The sequence below is a fragment of the Scyliorhinus torazame genome, chromosome 8 (assembly GCF_047496885.1).
Source record: "Scyliorhinus torazame isolate Kashiwa2021f chromosome 8, sScyTor2.1, whole genome shotgun sequence".
NCBI lineage: Eukaryota > Metazoa > Chordata > Chondrichthyes > Carcharhiniformes > Scyliorhinidae > Scyliorhinus > Scyliorhinus torazame.
Window position 1 is genome coordinate 160,385,761 of NC_092714.1, and position 19,406 is coordinate 160,405,166.

The window sequence follows — 19,406 nt, forward strand, 5'->3', positions numbered from 1 at the left end:
GGAGAGCACTTTGGGGACAGTGACCACAATTCGGTGACGTTTACGTTAATGATGGAAAGGGATAAGTATACACCGCAGGGCAAGAGTTATAGCTGGGGGAAGGGCAATTATGATGCCATTAGACGTGACTTGGGGGGGAAGTAGGCTGCAAGTGTTGGGCACACTGGATAAGTGGGGCTTGTTCAAGGATCAGCTACTGCGTGTTCTTGATAAGTATGTACCGGTCAGACAGGGAGGAAGGCGTCGAGCGAGGGAACCGTGGTTTACCAAGGAAGTGGAATCTCTTGTTAAGAGGAAGAAGGAGGCCTATGTGAAGATGAGGTGTGAAGTTTCGGTTGGGGCGATGGATAGTTACAAGGTAGCGAGGAAGGATCTAAAGAGAGAGCTAAGACGAGCAAGGAGGGGACATGAGAAGTATTTGGCAGGAAGGATCAAGGAAAACCCAAAAGCTTTCTATTGGTATGTCAGGAATAAGCGAATGACTAGGGAAAGAGTAGGACCAGTCAAGGACAGGGATGGGAAATTGTGTGTGGAGTCTGAAGAGATAGGCGAGATACTAAATGAATATTTTTCGTCAGTATTCACTCAGGAAAAAGATAATGTTGTGGAGGAGAATGCTGAGCCCCAGGCTAATAGAATAGATGGCATTGAGGTACGTAGGGAAGAGGTGTTGGCAATTCTGGACAGGCTGAAAATAGATAAGTCCCCGGGACCTGATGGGATTTATCCTAGGATTCTCTGGGAGGCCAGGGAAGAGATTGCTGGACCTTTGGCTTTGATTTTTATGTCATCATTGGCTACAGGAATAGTGCCAGAGGACTGGAGGACAGCAAATGTGGTCCCTTTGTTCAAAAAGGGGAGCAGAGATAACCCCGGCAACTATAGACCGGTGAGCCTCACGTCTGTAGTGGGTAAAGTCTTGGAGGGGATTATAAGAGACAAGATTTATAATCATCTAGATAGGAATAATATGATCAGGGATAGTCAGCATGGCTTTGTGAAGGGTAGGTCATGCCTCACAAACCTTATTGAGTTCTTTGAGAAGGTGACTGAACAGGTAGATGAGGGGAGAGCAGTTGATGTGGTGTATATGGATTTCAGCAAAGCGTTTGATAAGGTTCCCCACGGTAGGCTATTGCAAAAAATACGGAGGCTGGGGATTGAGGGTGATTTAGAGATGTGGATCAGAAATTGGCTAGCTGAAAGAAGACAGAGATGGAGTACAGTCACAAGTGGAGTACCACAAGGATCTGTTCTGGGGCCTTTGCTGTTTGTAATTTTTATCAATGACCTAGAGGAAGGCGCAGAAGGGTGGGTGAGTAAATTTGCAGACGATACTAAAGTCGGTGGTGTTGTCGATAGTGTGGAAGGATGTAGCAGGTTACAGAGGGATATAGATAAGCTGCAGAGCTGGGCTGAGAGGTGGCAAATGGAGTTTAATGTAGAGAAGTGTGAGGTGATTCACTTTGGAAGGAATAACAGGAATGCGGAATATTTGGCTAATGGTAAAGTTCTTGAAAGTGTGGATGAGCAGAAGGATCTAGGTGTCCATGTACATAGATCCCTGAAAGTTGCCACCCAGGTTGATAGGGTTGTGAAGAAGGCCTATGGAGTGTTGGCCTTTATTGGTAGAGGGATTGAGTTCCGGAGTCGGGAGGTCATGTTGCAGCTGTACAGAACTCTGGTACGGCCGCATTTGGAGTATTGCGTACAGTTCTGGTCACCGCATTATAGGAAGGACGTGGAGGCTTTGGAGCGGGTGCAGAGGAGATTTACCAGGATGTTGCCTGGTATGGAGAGAAAATCTTATGAGGAAAGGCTGATGGACTTGTGGTTGTTTTCGTTGGAGAGAAGAAGGTTAAGAGGAGACTTAATAGAGGCATACAAAATGATCAGGGGCTTGGATAGGGTGGACAGTGAGAGCCTTCTCCCGCGGATGGATATGGCTGGCACGAGGGGACATAACTTTAAACTGAGGGGTAATAGATATAGGACAGAGGTCAGAGGTAGGTTCTTTACGCAAAGAGTAGTGAGGCCGTGGAATGCCCTACCTGCTACAGTAGTGAACTCGCCAATATTGAGGGCATTTAAAAGTTTATTGGATAAACATATGGATGATAATGGCATAGTGTAGGTTAGATGGCTTTTGTTTCGGTGCAACATCGTGGGCCGAAGGGCCTGTACTGCGCTGTATTGTTCTATGTTCTATGTTCTATAAAGAGCAGCTGCCCTGTAGGCAGCTCTCAGTGCAGAGCAGTCGCAGGCAGGCACTGTTCTAGTTGATTAAAGCCACTGTTCACTTCAGCTCTCTGTCTCGTGTGAATTGATGGTTGCATCAATCTACATGCACAGGGAGAGGACCACCTCCGCCTGGGACTGCACCACATCACTGTGTGACTGTGCCACCACCCTGAGGGTCTGTGCCACATCAGCCAGTGAGTGGGCCGTGTCCCTCTGGGACTGGGTCACCTCCCTCTGTGTCTGCCTGGGCAATGCCGCTGATGTGCCCAGCCATGGCCTTCTGTGACTGGGCCATGCTGAGGAGCGTCGCTGCAATGTCCATGTGGCTCTGGCACATGGCTGCCTATTAGAGGACAGCCCTGTCCTGAGCCTCGGCCACTACCTGCACAGAATGCCCCAGACCTTGGGCACACTGATCCATAGCCAAAACCGTTGCCACCAATACCTCCACCGCAGACTTCATCTGTGCGGTGTCGGTCTGGGAAGCATGCATGGCCGGCACCACCCCATGCTCCTACAAGCGGTTGGACTTCTCCACCTGTACCTGCAGGTGCTGGATGCCAGCCGTCATCCCCTCTTGTGGTCCCTGGGTCTCTGAGTGCATCTGCACTGTGGCTGGGACTGGATGTTCCAGGAGCCCAGGACCCATCTGGGCAGCAGCTGGTTCCTGGGGCCGGCCTGCCCTCCGACTGCCCGGCCCCTCGGCTGCTCCTACCTCCACCTGCTGTGCCGGATGCGATGTGTGGTACGCACCAGATAGTGTCCCAGGAGCCTTTTCATTAATGTGCTCAACCAAGGTGATAGTCTCTGAGATGATGGAGGGTGTAGGAGACAGCAAGGAGGGAGTGTCATCCTCCGAGCCGAGCTCCGGGCTGATGTCTGGGCTGCTCTGCCCGTCAGTGCTCGGCTGTCTGGGGGGCACTGCATCTGGCACTGGCTGGGGACGGGGACTCCTGATGGACCCGCCCCAACTCCGGCAGCTCCTGTGAGACACAAAATGACAAAACATATGATTAGACAGCGGCCTGGGGTAGAGTGGGGGTGGACAGGGGTGAGGGGGATGTGGGGGTGAAGGGGGTGGGGGGGATGTGGGGCGAGAGGGGTGTGGGGGAGGGTTGAGGGGGGTGAGGGGAATGAGGGAGGTATGGGGCGAGGAAATGGGGGGATTAGGGGTTGGGGAGGTGAAGTGGAGGGGGGGGTGCCCACACACGTGCTTGCGCGTGACCGCACTCCACCTCGGCGATATCCCTTTCCTCTGGGCCACCGGCCACATTCAGGGCCCTCTGCTTGGTCACGGTGAAGGTCCACAGTTCTGGTTGTCCCCCACCAGTCTTCTCCCGCTCCCAGCGGTTGTACGATTGTCCTTCTCCTGGGGGGGGGGGGGGGGGGGGGGGGGCGGGAGGGGACACACATACAACAACACCATTAGACGCTCTGACCCAGGGGCTGGGTCGATGGTGGCCTCAGTGGCGAGGGCACCTGGCCATGGCGGAAGGCATGGGTTCTGGCATGTGGGGCAGGGTGGGTGTTCGGCCGGCTCCCGGGAGCGGAAGGGCCGGGTTACGGGTGTGTGGGGGGGCGGGGGGGGGGAAGGGGTTAGTGCCAGGGGCACAGAGCAACCAACTCACCCTGGCCGCCCTGAGAAGGTCGTGAAGTTTCTTCCGGCACTGCATGCCAGTCCGGGCGACATTGCCCACAGCACTGACTGCCTCTGCCACCTGCACTCAGGCACAGCAGATGGCAGCACCTGGCGGCCTTCTTCCCGGGCCGGGATACAGGGCCATCCTTCTCTCCTCCACTGTCTCCAGTAGGGTGTCTAGCTCAGCGTCCCTGAACCGTGGCGCTGCTCTCCTTGCAGCCACCTTGTCGGCTGGGACGGTGTGTGTGTGTGGGGGGGAGGGTGGACCATTTGAGTGCAGCTGCGGGGTGTGAGCCTCATGGGTGACAAATGGCCGTCTGAAACAATCCGAGTCCCGCCGGCGGCGTTCTAACATGCTCTGGGCCGGCAGGACCTCGGGGTTGAAGGGTCCGGGGGCGGCCTGGGGGGGTGGTCCAACCCGGGGAGGCCCTCTGTAGTGGCCTGGCCCGCGATCGGGGCCCACCGATTGGCGCGCCGGCTCCTGGATCCCTGCGGCATTTGGCGTCGGGGCAGGCGTGAGGATGACAGCCAGTGCGCAGGCGCTACTTGGTGCCGGCCCAACTGCGCATGCGTGGACCCCGCGGCGCCAGGTCAACGCCGGGACCGGCAGCTGCAGCGGCGTGGGCCGCTCCTGCGCCGTGCTGGCCCCCCAGGACCTGAGAATCGGGTCTCGGAACCGGCACCGGCGCTGGAGTAAAGTACTCCCGTTTTGGCGACGGCGACGGCACTCTGGCGGCGGACCAGAGAATCGCAGCCAGAGACTCCAGTTCCCTTTGGAGTTCAGAATTTAGAACATTACAAAGAACAACAAAGAACAAAGAAATGTACAGCACAGGAACAGGCCCTTCGGCCCTCCAAGCCCGTGCCGACCATGCTGCCCGACTAAACTACAATCTTCTACACTTCCTGGGTCCATATCCCTCTATTCCCATCCTATTCATGTATTTGTCAAGATGCCCCTTAAATGTCACTAGCGTCCCTGCTTCCACCACCTCCTCCGGTAGCGAGTTCCAGGCCCCCACTACCCTCTGTGTAAAAAACTTGCCTCGTACATCTACTCTAAACCTTGCCCCTCTCACCTTAAGTAATTGACCCCTCTACCCTGGGGAAAAGCCTCTGACTATCCACTCTGTCTATGCCCCTCATAATTTTGTAGACCTCTATCAGGTCTCCCCGCAACCTCCTTCGTTCCAGTGAGAACAAACCGAGTTTATTCAACCGCTCCTAATGCCCTCCATACCAGGCAACATTCTGGTAAATCTCTTCTGCACCCTCTCTAAAGCCTCCACATCCTTCTGGTAGTGTGGCAACCAGAATTGAGCACTATACTCCAAGTGTGGCCTAACTAAGGTTCTATACAGCTGCAACATGACTTGCCAATTCTTATACTCAATGCCCCGGCCAATGAAGGCAAGCATGCCTTCTTGACTACCTTCTCCACCTGTGTTGCCCCTTTCAATGACCTGTGGACCTGTACTCCTAGATCTCTTTGACTTTCAATACTCTTGAGGGTTCTACCATTCACTGTATATTCCCTACCTGCATTAGACCTTCCAAAATGCATTACCTCACATTTGTCCGGATTAAACTCCATCTGCCATCTCTCCGCCCAAGTCTCCAAACAATCTAAATCCTGCTGTATCCTCTGACAGTCCTCATCGCTATCCGCAATTCCACCAAACTTTGTGTCGTCTGCAAACTTACTAATCAGACCAGTTACATTTTCCTCCAAATCATTTATATATACTACAAAGAGCAAAGGTCCCAGCACTGATCCCTGTGGAACACCACTGGTCACAGCCCTCCAATTAGAAAAGCATCCTTCCATTGCTACTCTCTGCCTTCTATGACCTAGCCAGTTCTGTATCCACCTTGCCAGCTCACCCCTGATCCCGTGTGACTTCACCTTTTGTACTAGTCTACCATGAGGGACCTTGTCAAAGGCCTTACTGAAGTCCATATAGACAACATTCACTGCCCTACCTGCATCAATCATCTTAGTGACGTCCTCGAAAAACTCTATCAAGTTAGTGAGACACGACCTCCCCTTCACAAAACCATGCTGCCTCTCACTAATACGTCCATTTGCTTCCAAATGGGAGTAGATCCTGTCTCGAAGAATTCTCTCCAGTAATTTCCCTACCACTGAAGTAAGGCTCACCGGCCTGTACTTCCCTGGATTATCCTTACTACCCATCTTAAACAGAGGAACAACATTGGCTATTCTCCAGTCCTCCGGGACATCCCCTGAAGACAGTGAGGATCCAAAGATTTCTGTCAAGGCCTCAGCAATTTCCTCTCCAGCCTCCTTCAGTATTCTGGGGTAGATCCCATCAGGCCCTGGGGACTTATCTACCTTAATATTTTTTAAGACACCCAACACCTCGTCTTTTTGGATCTCAATGTGACCCAGGTTATCTACACACCCTTCTCCAGACTCAACATCTACCAATTTCTTCTCTTTGGTGAATACTGATGCAAAGTATTCATTTAGTACCTCGCCCATTTCCTCTGGCTCCACACATAGATTCCCTTGCCTATCCTTCAGTGGACCAACCCTTTCCCTGGTTACCCTCTTGCTTTTTATGTACGTGTAAAAAGCCTTGGTATTTTCCTTAACCCTATTTGCCAATGACTTTTCGTGACCCCTTCTAGCCCTCCTGACTCCTTGCTTAAGTTCCTTCCGACTTTCCTTATATTCCACGCAAGCTTTGTCTGTTCCCAGCCTTTTAGCCCTGACAAATGCCTCCTTTTTCTTTTTGACGAGGCCTACAATATCTCTCGTTATCCAAGGTTCCCGAAAATTGCCGTATTTATCCTTCTTCCTCACAGGAACATGCCGGTCCTGAATTCCTTTCAACTGACACTTGAAAGCCTCTCACATGTCAGATGTTGATTTGCCCTCAAACATCCGCCCCCAATCTATGTTCTCCAGTTCCCGCCTAATATTGTTATAATTAGCCTTCCCCCAATTTAGCACATTCATCCTAGGACCACTCTTATCCTTGTCCACCAGTACTTTAAAACTTACTGAATTGTGGTCACTGATACCGAAATGCTCCCCTACTGAAACATCTACCACCTGGCCGGGCTCATTCCCCAATACCAGGTCCAGTACCGCCCCTTCCCTAGTTGGACTGTCTACATATTGTTTTAAGAAGCCCTCCTTGATGCTCCTTACAAACTCCGCCCCGTCTAAGCCCCAGGCACTAAGTGAGTCCCAGTCAATATTGGGGAACAACCCTGTTGTTTTTACTCTTTTCCAAAATCTGTCTACCTATCTGCTCCTCTATCTCCCGCTGGCTGTTGGGAGGCCTGTAGTAAACCCCCAACATTGTGACTGCACCCTTCTTATTCCTGATCTCTACCCATATAGCCTCACTGCCCTCTGAGGTGTCCTCCTGCAGTACAGCTGTGATATTATCCCGAACCAGTAGCGCAGCTGTACTGCGGGAGGACACCTCAGAGGGCATCCCCCTCTATCCCGCCTGAAACATCTAAATCCTGGAACGTTTAGCTGCCAATCCTGCCCTTCCAGCGCAGTACAGGCCCTTCGGCCCTCGATGTTGCGTCGACCTGTGGGCAGCATGGTAGCATTGTGGTAGCACAATTGCTTCACAGCTCCAGGGTCCCAGGTTCGATTCCGGCTTGGGTCACTGTCTGTGTGGAGTCTGCACGTTCTCCCCGTGTCACCGTGGGTTTCCTCCGGGTGCTCCGGTTTCCTCCCACAGTCCAAAGATGTGCGGGTTAGGTGGATTGGCCAATGAAAATTGCCCTTAGTGTCCAAAATTGCCCTTAGTGTTGGGTGGAGTTACTGGGTTATGGGGATAGGGTGGAGGTGTTGACCTTGGGTAGGGTGCTCTTTCCAAGAGCCGGTGCAGACTCGATGGGCCGAATGGCCTCCTTCTGCACTGTAAATTCTATGATAAAATTCAATGAAACCAATCTGAAGCCCATCTACACTATTCCCTTATCATCCACATGTTTATCCAATGACCATTTGAATGCCCTTAGTGTTGGCGAGTCCACTAGTGTTGCAGGCAGGGCATTCCACGCCCTTACTACTCTCTGAGTAAAGAACATATTGTGACATCTATCCTATATCTATCTCCCCTCAATTTAAAGCTATGTCCCCTCGTGCTAGACATCACCATCCGAGGAAAAAGGCTCTCACTGTCCAATCCTCTGATCATCTTGTATGCCTCAATTAAGTCACCTCTTAACCTTCTTCTCTCTAACGAAAACAGCCTCAGGTCCCTCAGCCTTTCCTCATAAGATCTTCCCTCCATACCAGGCAACATCCTGGTAAATCTCCTCTGCACCCTTTCCAATGCTTCCACACCCTCCCCATAATGCGGCGACCAGAATTGCACGCAATACTCCAAATGCGGCCTCACCAGAGTTTTGTACAGCTGCAACATGACCTCATGGCTCCAAAACTCAATCCCTCTACCAATAAAAGTTAACAACCCTATCAACCTGGGTGGCAACTTTCAGGGATCTATGTACATGGGCACCGAGATCTCTCTGCTCATCCACACTACCAAGAATCTTACCATTAGCCCAGTACTCTGCCTTCCTGTTATTCCTTCCAAAATGAATCACCTCACACTTTTCTGCATTAAATTCCATTTGCCACCTATCAGCCCAGCGCTGCAGCTTATCTATGTCCCTCTGTAACTTGTAACATCCTTCCGCACTGTCCACAACTCCATCGACTTTAGTGTCATCTGCAAATTTACACACCCATCCTTCTACGCCCTCCTCCAGGTCATTTATAAAAATAACAACCAGCAGTGGCCCCAAAACAGAACCTTGTGGTACACCACTAGTAACTGAACTCCAGTCTGAACATTTCCCATCAACCACCACCTTCTTACAGCTAGTCTGTCTTCTTACAGCTAGCCAATTTCTAATCCAAACTGCTAAATCACCGTCAATACCATGCCTCCGTATTTTCTGCAATAGCCTACTGTGGAGAACCTTATCAAACGCTTTACTGAAATCCATATACACCATATCAACTGCTTTATCCTCGTCCACCTGTTTGGTCACCTTCTCAAAGAACTCAATAAGGTTTGTGAGGCATGTCCTACCCTTCACAAAACCGTGTTGACTATCCCTAATCAAATTATTCCTTTCTAAATGATTATAAATCCTATCTCTTATAATCCTTTCCAAGACTTTGCCCACAACAGAAGTAAGGCTCACTGGTCTATAGTTAACAGGGTTGTCTCTACTCCCCTTCTTGAACAAGGGGACATTTGCTATCCTCCAGTCTACTGGCACTATTCCTGTAGACAACGATGACATAAAGATCAAAGCCAAAGGCTCTGCAATTGCCCCCCTAGCTTCCCAGAGAGTCCTTGGATAAATCCCATCTGGCCCAGGGGACTTATCTATATTCACACTTTCCAGAATTGCTAACACCTCCTACTTATGAACCACAATCCCGTCTGGTCTAGTAGCCTGTATCTCTGTATTCTCCTCAACAACATTGTCTTTTTCCTGTGTGAATAATGACGAAAAATATTCATTTAGCGCCTCTCCACGCCCAACTTACCACTCCTGTCCTTGACTAGCCCTACTCTTACCCTTGTCATTCTTTTATTCCTGACATACCTATAGAGAGGTTTAGTGTTTTCTTTGATCCTACCTGCCAAGGACTTCTCATGTCCCCTCCTGGCTCTTCTTAGCTCTCTCTTTAGGTCCTTCCTGGCTAACGTGTAACTCTCAAGCGCCCCAACTGAACCTTCATGTCTCATCTTTACATACACCTCCTTCTTCCTCTTGACAAGTGATTCAACTACTTTAGTAAACAACGGTTCCCTCGCTCGACCACTTCCTCCCTGCCCGACAGGTACATACTTATCAAGGACACGCAGTAGCTGTTCCTTGAACAAGCTCCACATTTCAATTGTGCCCATCCCCTGCAGTTTCCTTCCCATCCTATGCATCCCAAGTCTTGCCTAATCGCATCATAATTGCCTTTCCCCCAGCTATAACTCTTGCCCTGCGTTATGTACCTTCCCTTTCCATCGCTAAAGTAAATGTAACCGAATTGTGGTCACTATCACCAAAGTGCCCACCTACCTCCAAATCTAACACCTGACCTGGTTCATTACCCAGTACCAAATCCAATGTGGCCTCGCCTCTTGTTGGCCTATCTACATACTGTGTCAGGAAACCCTCCTGCACACATTGGACAAAAACTGACCCATCTAAAGTACTCAAAGTGTAGCGTTTCCAGTCAATATTTGGAAAGTGAAAGTCCCCCATAACAACTACCCTGTTACTTTTGCTCCTATCCAGGATCATCTTTGCAATCCTTTCCTCTACACCTCTGGAACTTTTTGGAGGCCTATAGAAAACTCCCAACAGGGTGACCTCTCCTTTCCTGTTTCTAACCTCAGCCCATACTACCTCAGTAGATGAGTCCTCATCAAACGTCCTTTCATCAAATGTCCTTGACTAACAATGCCACCCCTCCCCCTCTTTTACCACCTTCCCTGAGCTTACTGAAATATCTAAACCCCGGCACCTGCAACAACCATTCCTGTCCCTGCTCTATCCATGTCTCCGAAATGGCCATAACATCAAAATCCCAGGTACCAACCCATGCTTCAAGTTCACCCACCATATTCCGGATGCTCCTGGCGTTGAAGTAGACACACTTTAAACCGCCTTCCTGCCTGCCGGTACACACCTGCGACTCTGAAACCTTACTCATGACCTCCCTACTCTCAACCTCCTGCACACTGGAGCTACAATTCAGGTTCCCATCCCCCTGCTGAATTAGTTTAAACCCTCCTGAAGAGCATTAGCAAATTTCCCCCCCAGGATATTGGTACCCCTCTGGTACAGGTGCAGACCATCCCATTTGTAGAGGTCCACCTACCCCAGAATGAGCCCCAATTATCCAGGCATCTGAATCCCCTCCCTCCTGCACCATCCCTGCAGCCACGTGTTCAACTGTTCTCTCTCCCTATTCCTCGTCTCGCTAGCACATGGTACGGGTAACAACCCAGAGATAATGGGCGAAATTCTCCGTTATCAGCGGAAAGGTCCGCCGATCGGCGCAAAAAAACGGCGCAAATCCCACTTGCGTCACGTCATAAAAATGGGCCGATAGTCTCCGGCCCGAAATGGGCCTAGCAGCGACGTGACGGGATCCGCGCTTGCGCAATGGTTCACGCCGTGCAGCGTCATACGCGCTGCACGGCTTGACGGCTCATAAGGCCGCGCAGCTCCCCCCCACCCGACCGGAACACCCGACCGCAACACCCGACTGGATGGCTAGCCGTCGCTCAGCCTCGAGGTTCGAGTCACGCGATGTGGAGGCGCTCCTGGACGCGGTGGAGCAGAGGAGGGACGCCCTGTATCCCGGGCACGGCCGCAGAGTTGCCCCACGCCACAGCCGGCGTCTGTGGAGGGAAGTGGCAGAGGCCATCACCGCTGTGGCCCTAACACCACGGACAGGCACCCAGTGCCACAAGAAGGTGAACGACCTCGTCAGAGCAGGCAGGGTGAGCCTCCCCCATATCCCCCCCTCCCCATATCCCCCCTCCCCCATATCCCCCATATCCCCCCTCCCCCATATCCCCCATATCTCCCCCTCCCCCATATCCCCCCCTCCCCCCATATCCCCCCTCCCCCATATCCCCCCTCCCCATATCCCCCCTCCCCATACCCCCCATCCCCCATATCCCCCCTCCCCCAGATCCCCCCTCCCCCATATCCCCCCCTCCCCCATATCCCCCCCTCCCCCATATCCCCCCTTCCCCATACCCCCCTCCCCCATATCCCCCCTCCCCCATATCCCCCCCCTCCCCCATATCCCCCATATCCCCCCCTCCCCCATATCCCCCCTCCCCCATATCCCCCCTCCCCCATACCCCCCTCCCCCATATCCCCCCTCCCCCATATCCCCCATATCCCCCCTCCCCATATCCCCCATATCCCCCCTCCCCCATATCCCCCCCTCCCCATATCCCCCCTCCCCCATATCCCCCCTCCCCCATATCCCCCCTCCCCCATACCCCCCCTCCCCATACCCCCCCTCCCCCATATCCCCCCTCCCCATATCACCCATATCCCCCCCTCCCCCATATCCCCCCTCCCCCATATTCCCCCCTCCCCCATATCCCCCATATCCCCCCTCCCCCATATCCCCCCTCCCCCATATCCCCCCTCCCCCATATCCCCCCTCCCCCATATCCCCCTCCCCCATATCCCCCCTCCCCCATATCCCCCATATCCCCCTCCCCCATATCCCCCCTCCCCATATCCCCCCCTCCCCCATATCCCCAAGTGAATCCAGCCCTAACCTTAACCTCTGCAATGCACGCGCAACCGATGGCGTGCATTCATATACCTGCCTAACACTGTTGCCTTTTACCCCTGCCACCACCACCCCCCCCCCCCACAGGAGAAGCGCGCACACAACAATAGGGAGCATGTGAGGACTGGAGGAGGGCCCGCTGATGAGAGGCCACTGACCGTACACGAGGAAAGGGCCCTGGAACTGGCTGGCGGACCTGAGGACCGGGAGGTTGCTGATGCAGAGGTCGGGGCCCCACGAGCAAGTGAGCCACCAACAGCCCGTCCCCATATCCCCCCTCCCCTATATCCCCCTCCCCCGTATCACCTGATCACTGCCTGATGTCTAACCATGCATGCTTCATTGTGTATCGCAGGACCAAACGTCCAGGCACCCATCCCCGCAGATGCACACCGCCCGCAGGATGCCCCTCGGAGACCACAGGAGACGGAGAGACCCGCACCCTCCAGCATGCGACGCCCGGAGGATGCCCCTCGGAGACCACAGGAGACGGAGAGACCCGCACCCTCCAGCATGCGACGCCCGCAGGATACCCCTCGCACACCACGGGAGACGGAGAGACCTGGAGCAACAGGGAGACGACACCCCCGTCACGTGCGGGAGCGACCACCCAGCGATGAGGGGGGCAGCCACAGGCCCCCGTCACATCCGAGCCAGGACACCACTACCCAGGACACCACTACCCAGGACACCCCTACCCGGGACAGCACTACCCGGGACAGCACTACCCGGGACAGCACTACCCGGGACAGCACTACCCGGGACAGCATTACCCAGGACACCCCTACCCGGGAAGACGAAATACCGGACAGTGACTCAGAGTGGATGGGTGGAGACGAACCCCCACCCCAAAGTGCCATGGACTCAGAGTGGGACAAAGAGCACGACACAACGCCACTGCTGTCACCAACACCCTCCACCATCGCAGAAACACTCACCACGGTTGGGCACTTTAGTGATGAGGCGTCTGGTACACTCACTGGTGCGCACAATACAGCCGTCCCGGTACAGCAGGTGGAGGTAGGAGCAGCAGAGGGACCGGGCGGTCGGAGGGCAGCCCAGGCCAAGCGAACATCTGCCGCCCAGATGGATCCCGGGTTCCTGCAGTTACCACACCCACACATAGATCCGATGCAACCACCGACACGGAGACGAGCGAATAGGGTGACGGGTGGCTTGCGGCGACTGCGGTCGCAGGTGGAGGAGTCCACCCGCGTCCAGGAGCTGGGAGTGGTCCCGGTCATGCGTGCCACCCAGGCTGACACCACACGGGTGGCGTCCGCGGTGGAGGCAATGGGTGCGACGGTGTCAGACATGGGGAACGGTTTGCGAGGCCTGGGGCCTTCCGTGCAGGCGGCGTCTGTGGCCCAGGAAATGGCTGCCCTCTCACAGGAGGCCATGAGCCAGCGCCAGATGGCAGAGGCGCTCAACGCCATAGCCCAGTCTCAGCAGGCCATGGCCCAGTCTCAGCAGGCCATAGCCCAGTCTCTGCAGGCCATGGCCCAGTCTCTGCAGGCCATGGCCCAGTCTCAGCAGGCCATCGCTGAGGGCATCGGCGCCAGTGGCCATGTGCGAGCCGGCGTCGCACTGTCACTGACAGGGTTCGACAACCCCCTGGGCTCCATGGCTGCAAACCTGCAGACCCCTGTCGATACCAGCACGGGCCTCCAGGACTGGCAGCGCCAGATGTCGGGGGGGCGTCGGATGGCCAGTCCGTTCGCATCCCCCACCCATGTAGAGGCCTGGGGGCCATCGGGCACCCCGAGGGAGGAGGAGGTGGTGTGGTCCGTCCCGGCTCCCCCTGTAGGGGAGGTCCCGGTACACCGCGACACCTCGGACTCCCCCCTTTCCGTCCCAGGTGCATCGGGTGGGCAACGGGCAGGACAGGCTGGCAGCTCGCCATCCCAGTCGCCCGGGCCGCAGCCTGGCCCATCTAGGCCAGGACGCCCCAGGAAACGGCCGCCAAAGGGATCCAGTGTCAGAGGGCAGGAATCACAGGAGTCCACCTCCAGTTCTGCTGTACCGTCTGGGGAACCACGTAGACGTAGTCAAAGGGCCCGTAAGGCCAAACAATTAGACACTGAGTAAGTTGGCACGGGTGCAGGGCACAGATGAGTTTTAGGGGCTAGGGCACGTGCATGAACTCCTTTGGTTATTAAAGTCAATGTTACACCTACCGAAGCTGCCTTTGTGCTCTGTCCAAAGTGTGCGGGCGTGTCATGTACGTTGAGCGCAAGTGTGTGTGTGACGGGTGGTCTTACCTCAGCCCCAGGTGAGTCTGCCCCCTTCCCCCTGGGCCGCCATCAACATCCCCCGGGCAGAGGACGGGGCCGTGCGCTGCAGTGTCACAGCCGCATGCAGGGATGGTCCGGGTGGATGGTGGTACTGTGGCCATGGGTCAGACATAGTCCAACGATGTAGAGCCAGGTGCTCATCGGAGGCGGGTTGTCATCATCCTCCATGGCCTGCGATAGACACGCGTCCACCCGCAACTGGGTGAGCCCGGCCCGTTGTGCCGCCGGTGGATCGGCAATTGGGGGGGGGGGGGGTGGTGTGCATGCAGGTGGGGTGTGTGGGGATGGGGAGGGGGGTGAGGGTGCTGGGTGGGTGGATGGGTGGGGGGTGTGGGTGGTCGGCTGTTGTCATGGTGTGCGGTCTGTGGCCATACTACCCGATTCCCACGCACATCTAGTCAGTGAAGCGGGCGTCTATCAGTCTGTCCCGTGCCCGCTGGGCCAGCCGGTAACGGTGGACAGCCACCCGCCTGTGTCTACCCCGTCTGCCCTGACCATTGCCCCCATCCCCCTCATCTGGGGAGGACTGGGCCTCTTCCTGCTGCTCCTCCACTCCGCCCTCCTCTGCCTGCGGCACATCGCCCCTCTGCTGGGCTATGTTGTGCAGGACGCAGCACACCACAATGATGCGGCCGACCCTATCTGACCGATACTGGAGGGCGCCCCCAGAGAGGTCCAGGCACCTGAAACGCATCTTCAGCACGCCAAAGCACCTCTCGATCACTCCCCTTGTCGCTACATGGGCATCATTGTAGCGGTTCTCCGCCTCATTGCGTGGCCTCCGTATAGGCGTCATCAGCCACGATCGCAATGGGTAGCCCCTGTCGCCCAGCAACCAGCCCCTCAGCCGGGGATGGCGTCCCTCGTACATGCCGGGGATGGATGACCGCGACAACACGAATGAGTCGTGTACACTGCCTGGGTGACGGGCGCAGACGTGCAGTATCATCATGCGGTGGTCGCAGACCACCTGTACGTTCATTGAATAGGTCCCCTTCCTATTAGTGAACACGGCCCTGTTCTCTGCAGGTGGCCGCACGGCGACGTGCATCCCATCGATCGCGCCCTGGACCATGGGGAACCCGGCAACGGCAGAGAAGCCCACGGCCCGGGCATCTTGGCTGGCCCGGTCCACGGGGAAGCGGATGTAGCGGTGCGCCATGGCATAAAGGGCATCTGTCACTGCCCGGATGCACCGATGCACCGATGTCTGCGATATGCCGGACAGGTCCCCACTCGGTGCCTGGAATGACCCCGTTGCATAAAAGTTCAGGGCCACCGTAACCTTGACGGACACGGGGAGAGGGTGTCCCCCGCCAGTGCCACGCGGTGACAGGTGTGCCAGCAGGTGGCAGATGTGTGCCACGGTTTCCCGGCTCATCCGGAGTCTCCTCCTGCATTCCCGGTCCGTGAGGTCCTGGTATGACTGCCGGGGCCGGTACACACGGGGCGCCCTCGGGTGCCTCCGTTGCCGTGGGGCCGCGACGTACTCCTCCCCCTCCTCGTCCTGTCGGTCAGGTGTCCCTCCAGCCTGGGCGGCTGCCGCCTGCCCCTCTGCGGCAGCCTGCGCCGCCTCCCTGGCACGCTCCTCCTCCTCCTCCTCCTCCTCCTCCTCATCCAGGGCAACATAGACATGAGCGGCTGCCACCACGGCGGCCAACATCGCTGGATGGTCTGAAAACATGACGGCCTGGTGGGGGGGAGGGGAACGACGACATGTCATCATTGCCCATATCCCCTCCTCCCCCCAGCCAGGTGGCATGGACCGCATGGGTCCAACTGTTGGAGGCTGGCACCTGGCCAGGTGGACCAACTCATTTGCCCTCCCATCACCCACCCCGGCACGGACCCCCTCCCCAACCCCCAACCTCCACCCCAGCACGGACCCCCCCCCAACCTCCACCCCAGCACGGACCCCCCCCAACCTCCACCCCAGCACGGACCCCCTCCCCAACCTCCACCCTGGCACGGACCCTCCCCCCAACCTCCACCCCGGCACGGACCCCCTCCCCAACCTCCACCCCAGCACGGACCCCCCCCAACCCCCAACCTCCACCCCAGCACGGACCCCCCCCCAACCTCCACCCCAGCACGGACCCCCCCCCCCAACCTCCGCCCCGGCACGGACCCCCTCCCCAACCTCCACCCCAGCACGGACCCCCCCCAACCCCCAACCTCCACCCCGGCACGGACCCCCCCCCCCAACCTCCACCCCAGCACGGACCCCCCCAACCCCCAACCTCCACCCCAGCACGGACCCCCCCCCCAACCTCCACCCCGGCACGGACCCCCCCCCCAACCTCCACCCCGGCACGGACCCCCCCAACCCCCAACCTCCACCCCGGCACGGACCCCCTCCCGGCACTCCCCCGGAGCCCAGCCTACTCTAACCACCCCCCCCCCCCCCCCGCCGCACACACACACAAGCCGAGACACACCTCTCCTCACGCAATCAGTCTGCGGCCACGCCATTTCCTGCCCAGAGCCAACCCCCCAAGCCGTCACTCACCTCCTCGCTGGTCGGCGTGAGCCTGGAGCACCGGGTCACGCCGATGAAAAGGAGGTTTGATTCACGTCGACGTGAACGGTCATCACGTCGACGGGACTTCGGCCCATCCGGAAGGGAGAATATCGGCAGGCCGAAAATCGGCTGCCTTGCGCAGACCCGTGACATTCTCCGCGGCAGCGGCGCCATTAACGCCCCGCCGACTTTTCTCCCTTCGGAGACTTCGGCGGGGGCGGGGGCGGGATTCACGGCGGCCAACGGCCATTCTCCGACCCGGCGGGGGGTCGGAGAATGACGCCCAATAACTCTGTTTGTTCTAGCTCTAAGATTCCACCCTAGCTCCCTGAATACCTGCCTTACTTCCCCATCCCTTTTCCTACCTATGTCATTGGTGCCTCTGTGGACCACGACTTGGGGCAGCTCCCTTTAAGGATCCGAAAAACACGATCTGAGACATCACGGACCCTGGCACCTGGGAGGCAACACACGTTCCCACAGAATCGCCGAACTATGGAGTCCCCAATGACTAATGCTCTACTCCTCTCCCTCCTTCCCTTCTTTGTCTGTGAATTACAGCATTCCTTCTAACAGTGAATTATAAGTTTCCTGCCATCAGTAAATTATAGGATTCCTGTTACCAGTGAATTGTAGAATTCCTGTTGTCATTGAATTGTAGGATTCCTTTGATGAGCGAATTATTCCTGGGGCTGGATTCTCTGATTTGCAGACTAAATGCTGACTCTGGCGTGGGAACAGAAAAAACGGCGTAAAAGCTGCATCGATCCTTTGTCTGGTGGGGGGCTAGCAGCCTTGCAGCATAAACGCCCCGGCTTTACCTGCGGATATGGCCGGAGAATTTCCGGGTCAGTGGCCGCGCCGTGCAATATGGCGCCAGCCGCGGGCGGACCCGGCCTGCCAAAAACTGTCCCTCAGTAACCAGCCTCGCCATCCCCGGACCACCCCTCACCAGTCCCCCCAGTCCCTGATGAAGGCCCTCCAGCCAGCGGCCCCCCGATTGCGGCGGAGCTGGACTCAGCCCCAGCCGCCACGCCGGGTTAAAAAAAAGGATAAGTGTTCCACGCCGTCAGGAACTCGGTCCATTGGGGGCGGAGCATCAGGGGAGGGCCTCAGGTGACGTCCTGAGGCTGTCCATATGGCGTGTGGCATACTCTTTGAGTTCGTCATTTTTGAGGGGGCGCGATTTCGGCGCAAACGGGGATTCTCCTGCCGATCGCCAAATGCGATTTCGGATTCGCCGACCGCAGAATCCCGCCCCTGTTATCAATGAGTTGTCAGATTCCTGCTGTCACTGAATTATGGGGTCCATCCTACCTTTTGGTTATTGCGTCCCTGCTCTCTGAAAAGTACATCCTCGACCTCTGACAGTTTAGTTTTATGTAACCTGTACATTTGTTCATCAATTGTGAAGAAAATCAAGTATTAATAACCTTTAGCAATGCAGGATATTCCATCGTCGCTGAGTCTGTAGTCCTCTGTACAGCTGCATTGACGAGATGCATTCGCAACATCACTGCAGAACTGCTCACAATATCCATTCTCAAAGATACACTCAACTCTGTTGGTTTTTTCTAAATACAAGAGAAATCAGTCACATGGAGGAAATAACTATTGTTGGAAATATATGTAATGTAGCTATATATGCATGCATTATATAGATGTATATAGACACTAAACTAATATCAGCACTATGTATGATTTCCAAGTATACAAGTCCAATATGCACAAAGGGCTGGTTGGATTTTCCACCGGCAGGATTTTCCATTGCTTGAGCAGCACACCCACGTCCGTGGGTTTCCCGGTGGCATGGGGTGGCCACAATGGGAAATCTCATTGGCAGGCAGCAACGGAGAATCCTGGTGTTGGAGAGAGCGCGCTGCTGAGGAACAGACAATTGACGGATCAGAGCAGCCTTGCAGCGTAAAACCCCCGGCTTGACCTGCGGATATGGCCGAAGAATTTCCGGGTCAGTGGCCGCGCCGTGCAATATGGCGCCAGCCGCGGGCGGACCCGGCCTGCCAAAAACTGTCCCCCAGTAACCAGCCTCGCCACCCCCGGACCACCCCTCACCAGTCCCCCCAGCCCCTGATGAAGGCCCTCCAGCCAGCGGCCCCCCGGCTACGGCGGAGCTGGACTCAGCCCCAGCCGCCACGCCGGGTTCACTAAAAAAAAAAGGATAAGTGTTCCACGCCGTTGGGAACTCGGTCCATTGGGGGCGGAGCATCAGGGGAGGGCCTCAGGTGACGTCCTGAGGCTGTCCATATGGCGTGTGGCATACTCTTTGAGTTCGTCATTTTTGAGGGGGCACGATTTCGGCACAAACGGGGATTCTCCTGCCGATCGCCAAATGCGATTTCGGATTCGCCG

The 19,406-nt window shown here is 55.9% G+C and overlaps 1 protein-coding gene across 1 annotated transcript in view; it reads right to left on the reverse strand.

The window, feature by feature from the left end:
• Positions 1 to 19,406, reverse strand: part of LOC140428230 (coagulation factor VII-like) — a 187,516-nt gene that overhangs the window by 86,730 nt on the left and 81,380 nt on the right. The window contains 1 exon segment of the mRNA XM_072514477.1: positions 18,470 to 18,610. Coding sequence (XP_072370578.1) covers positions 18,470 to 18,610 — 141 coding nt within the window.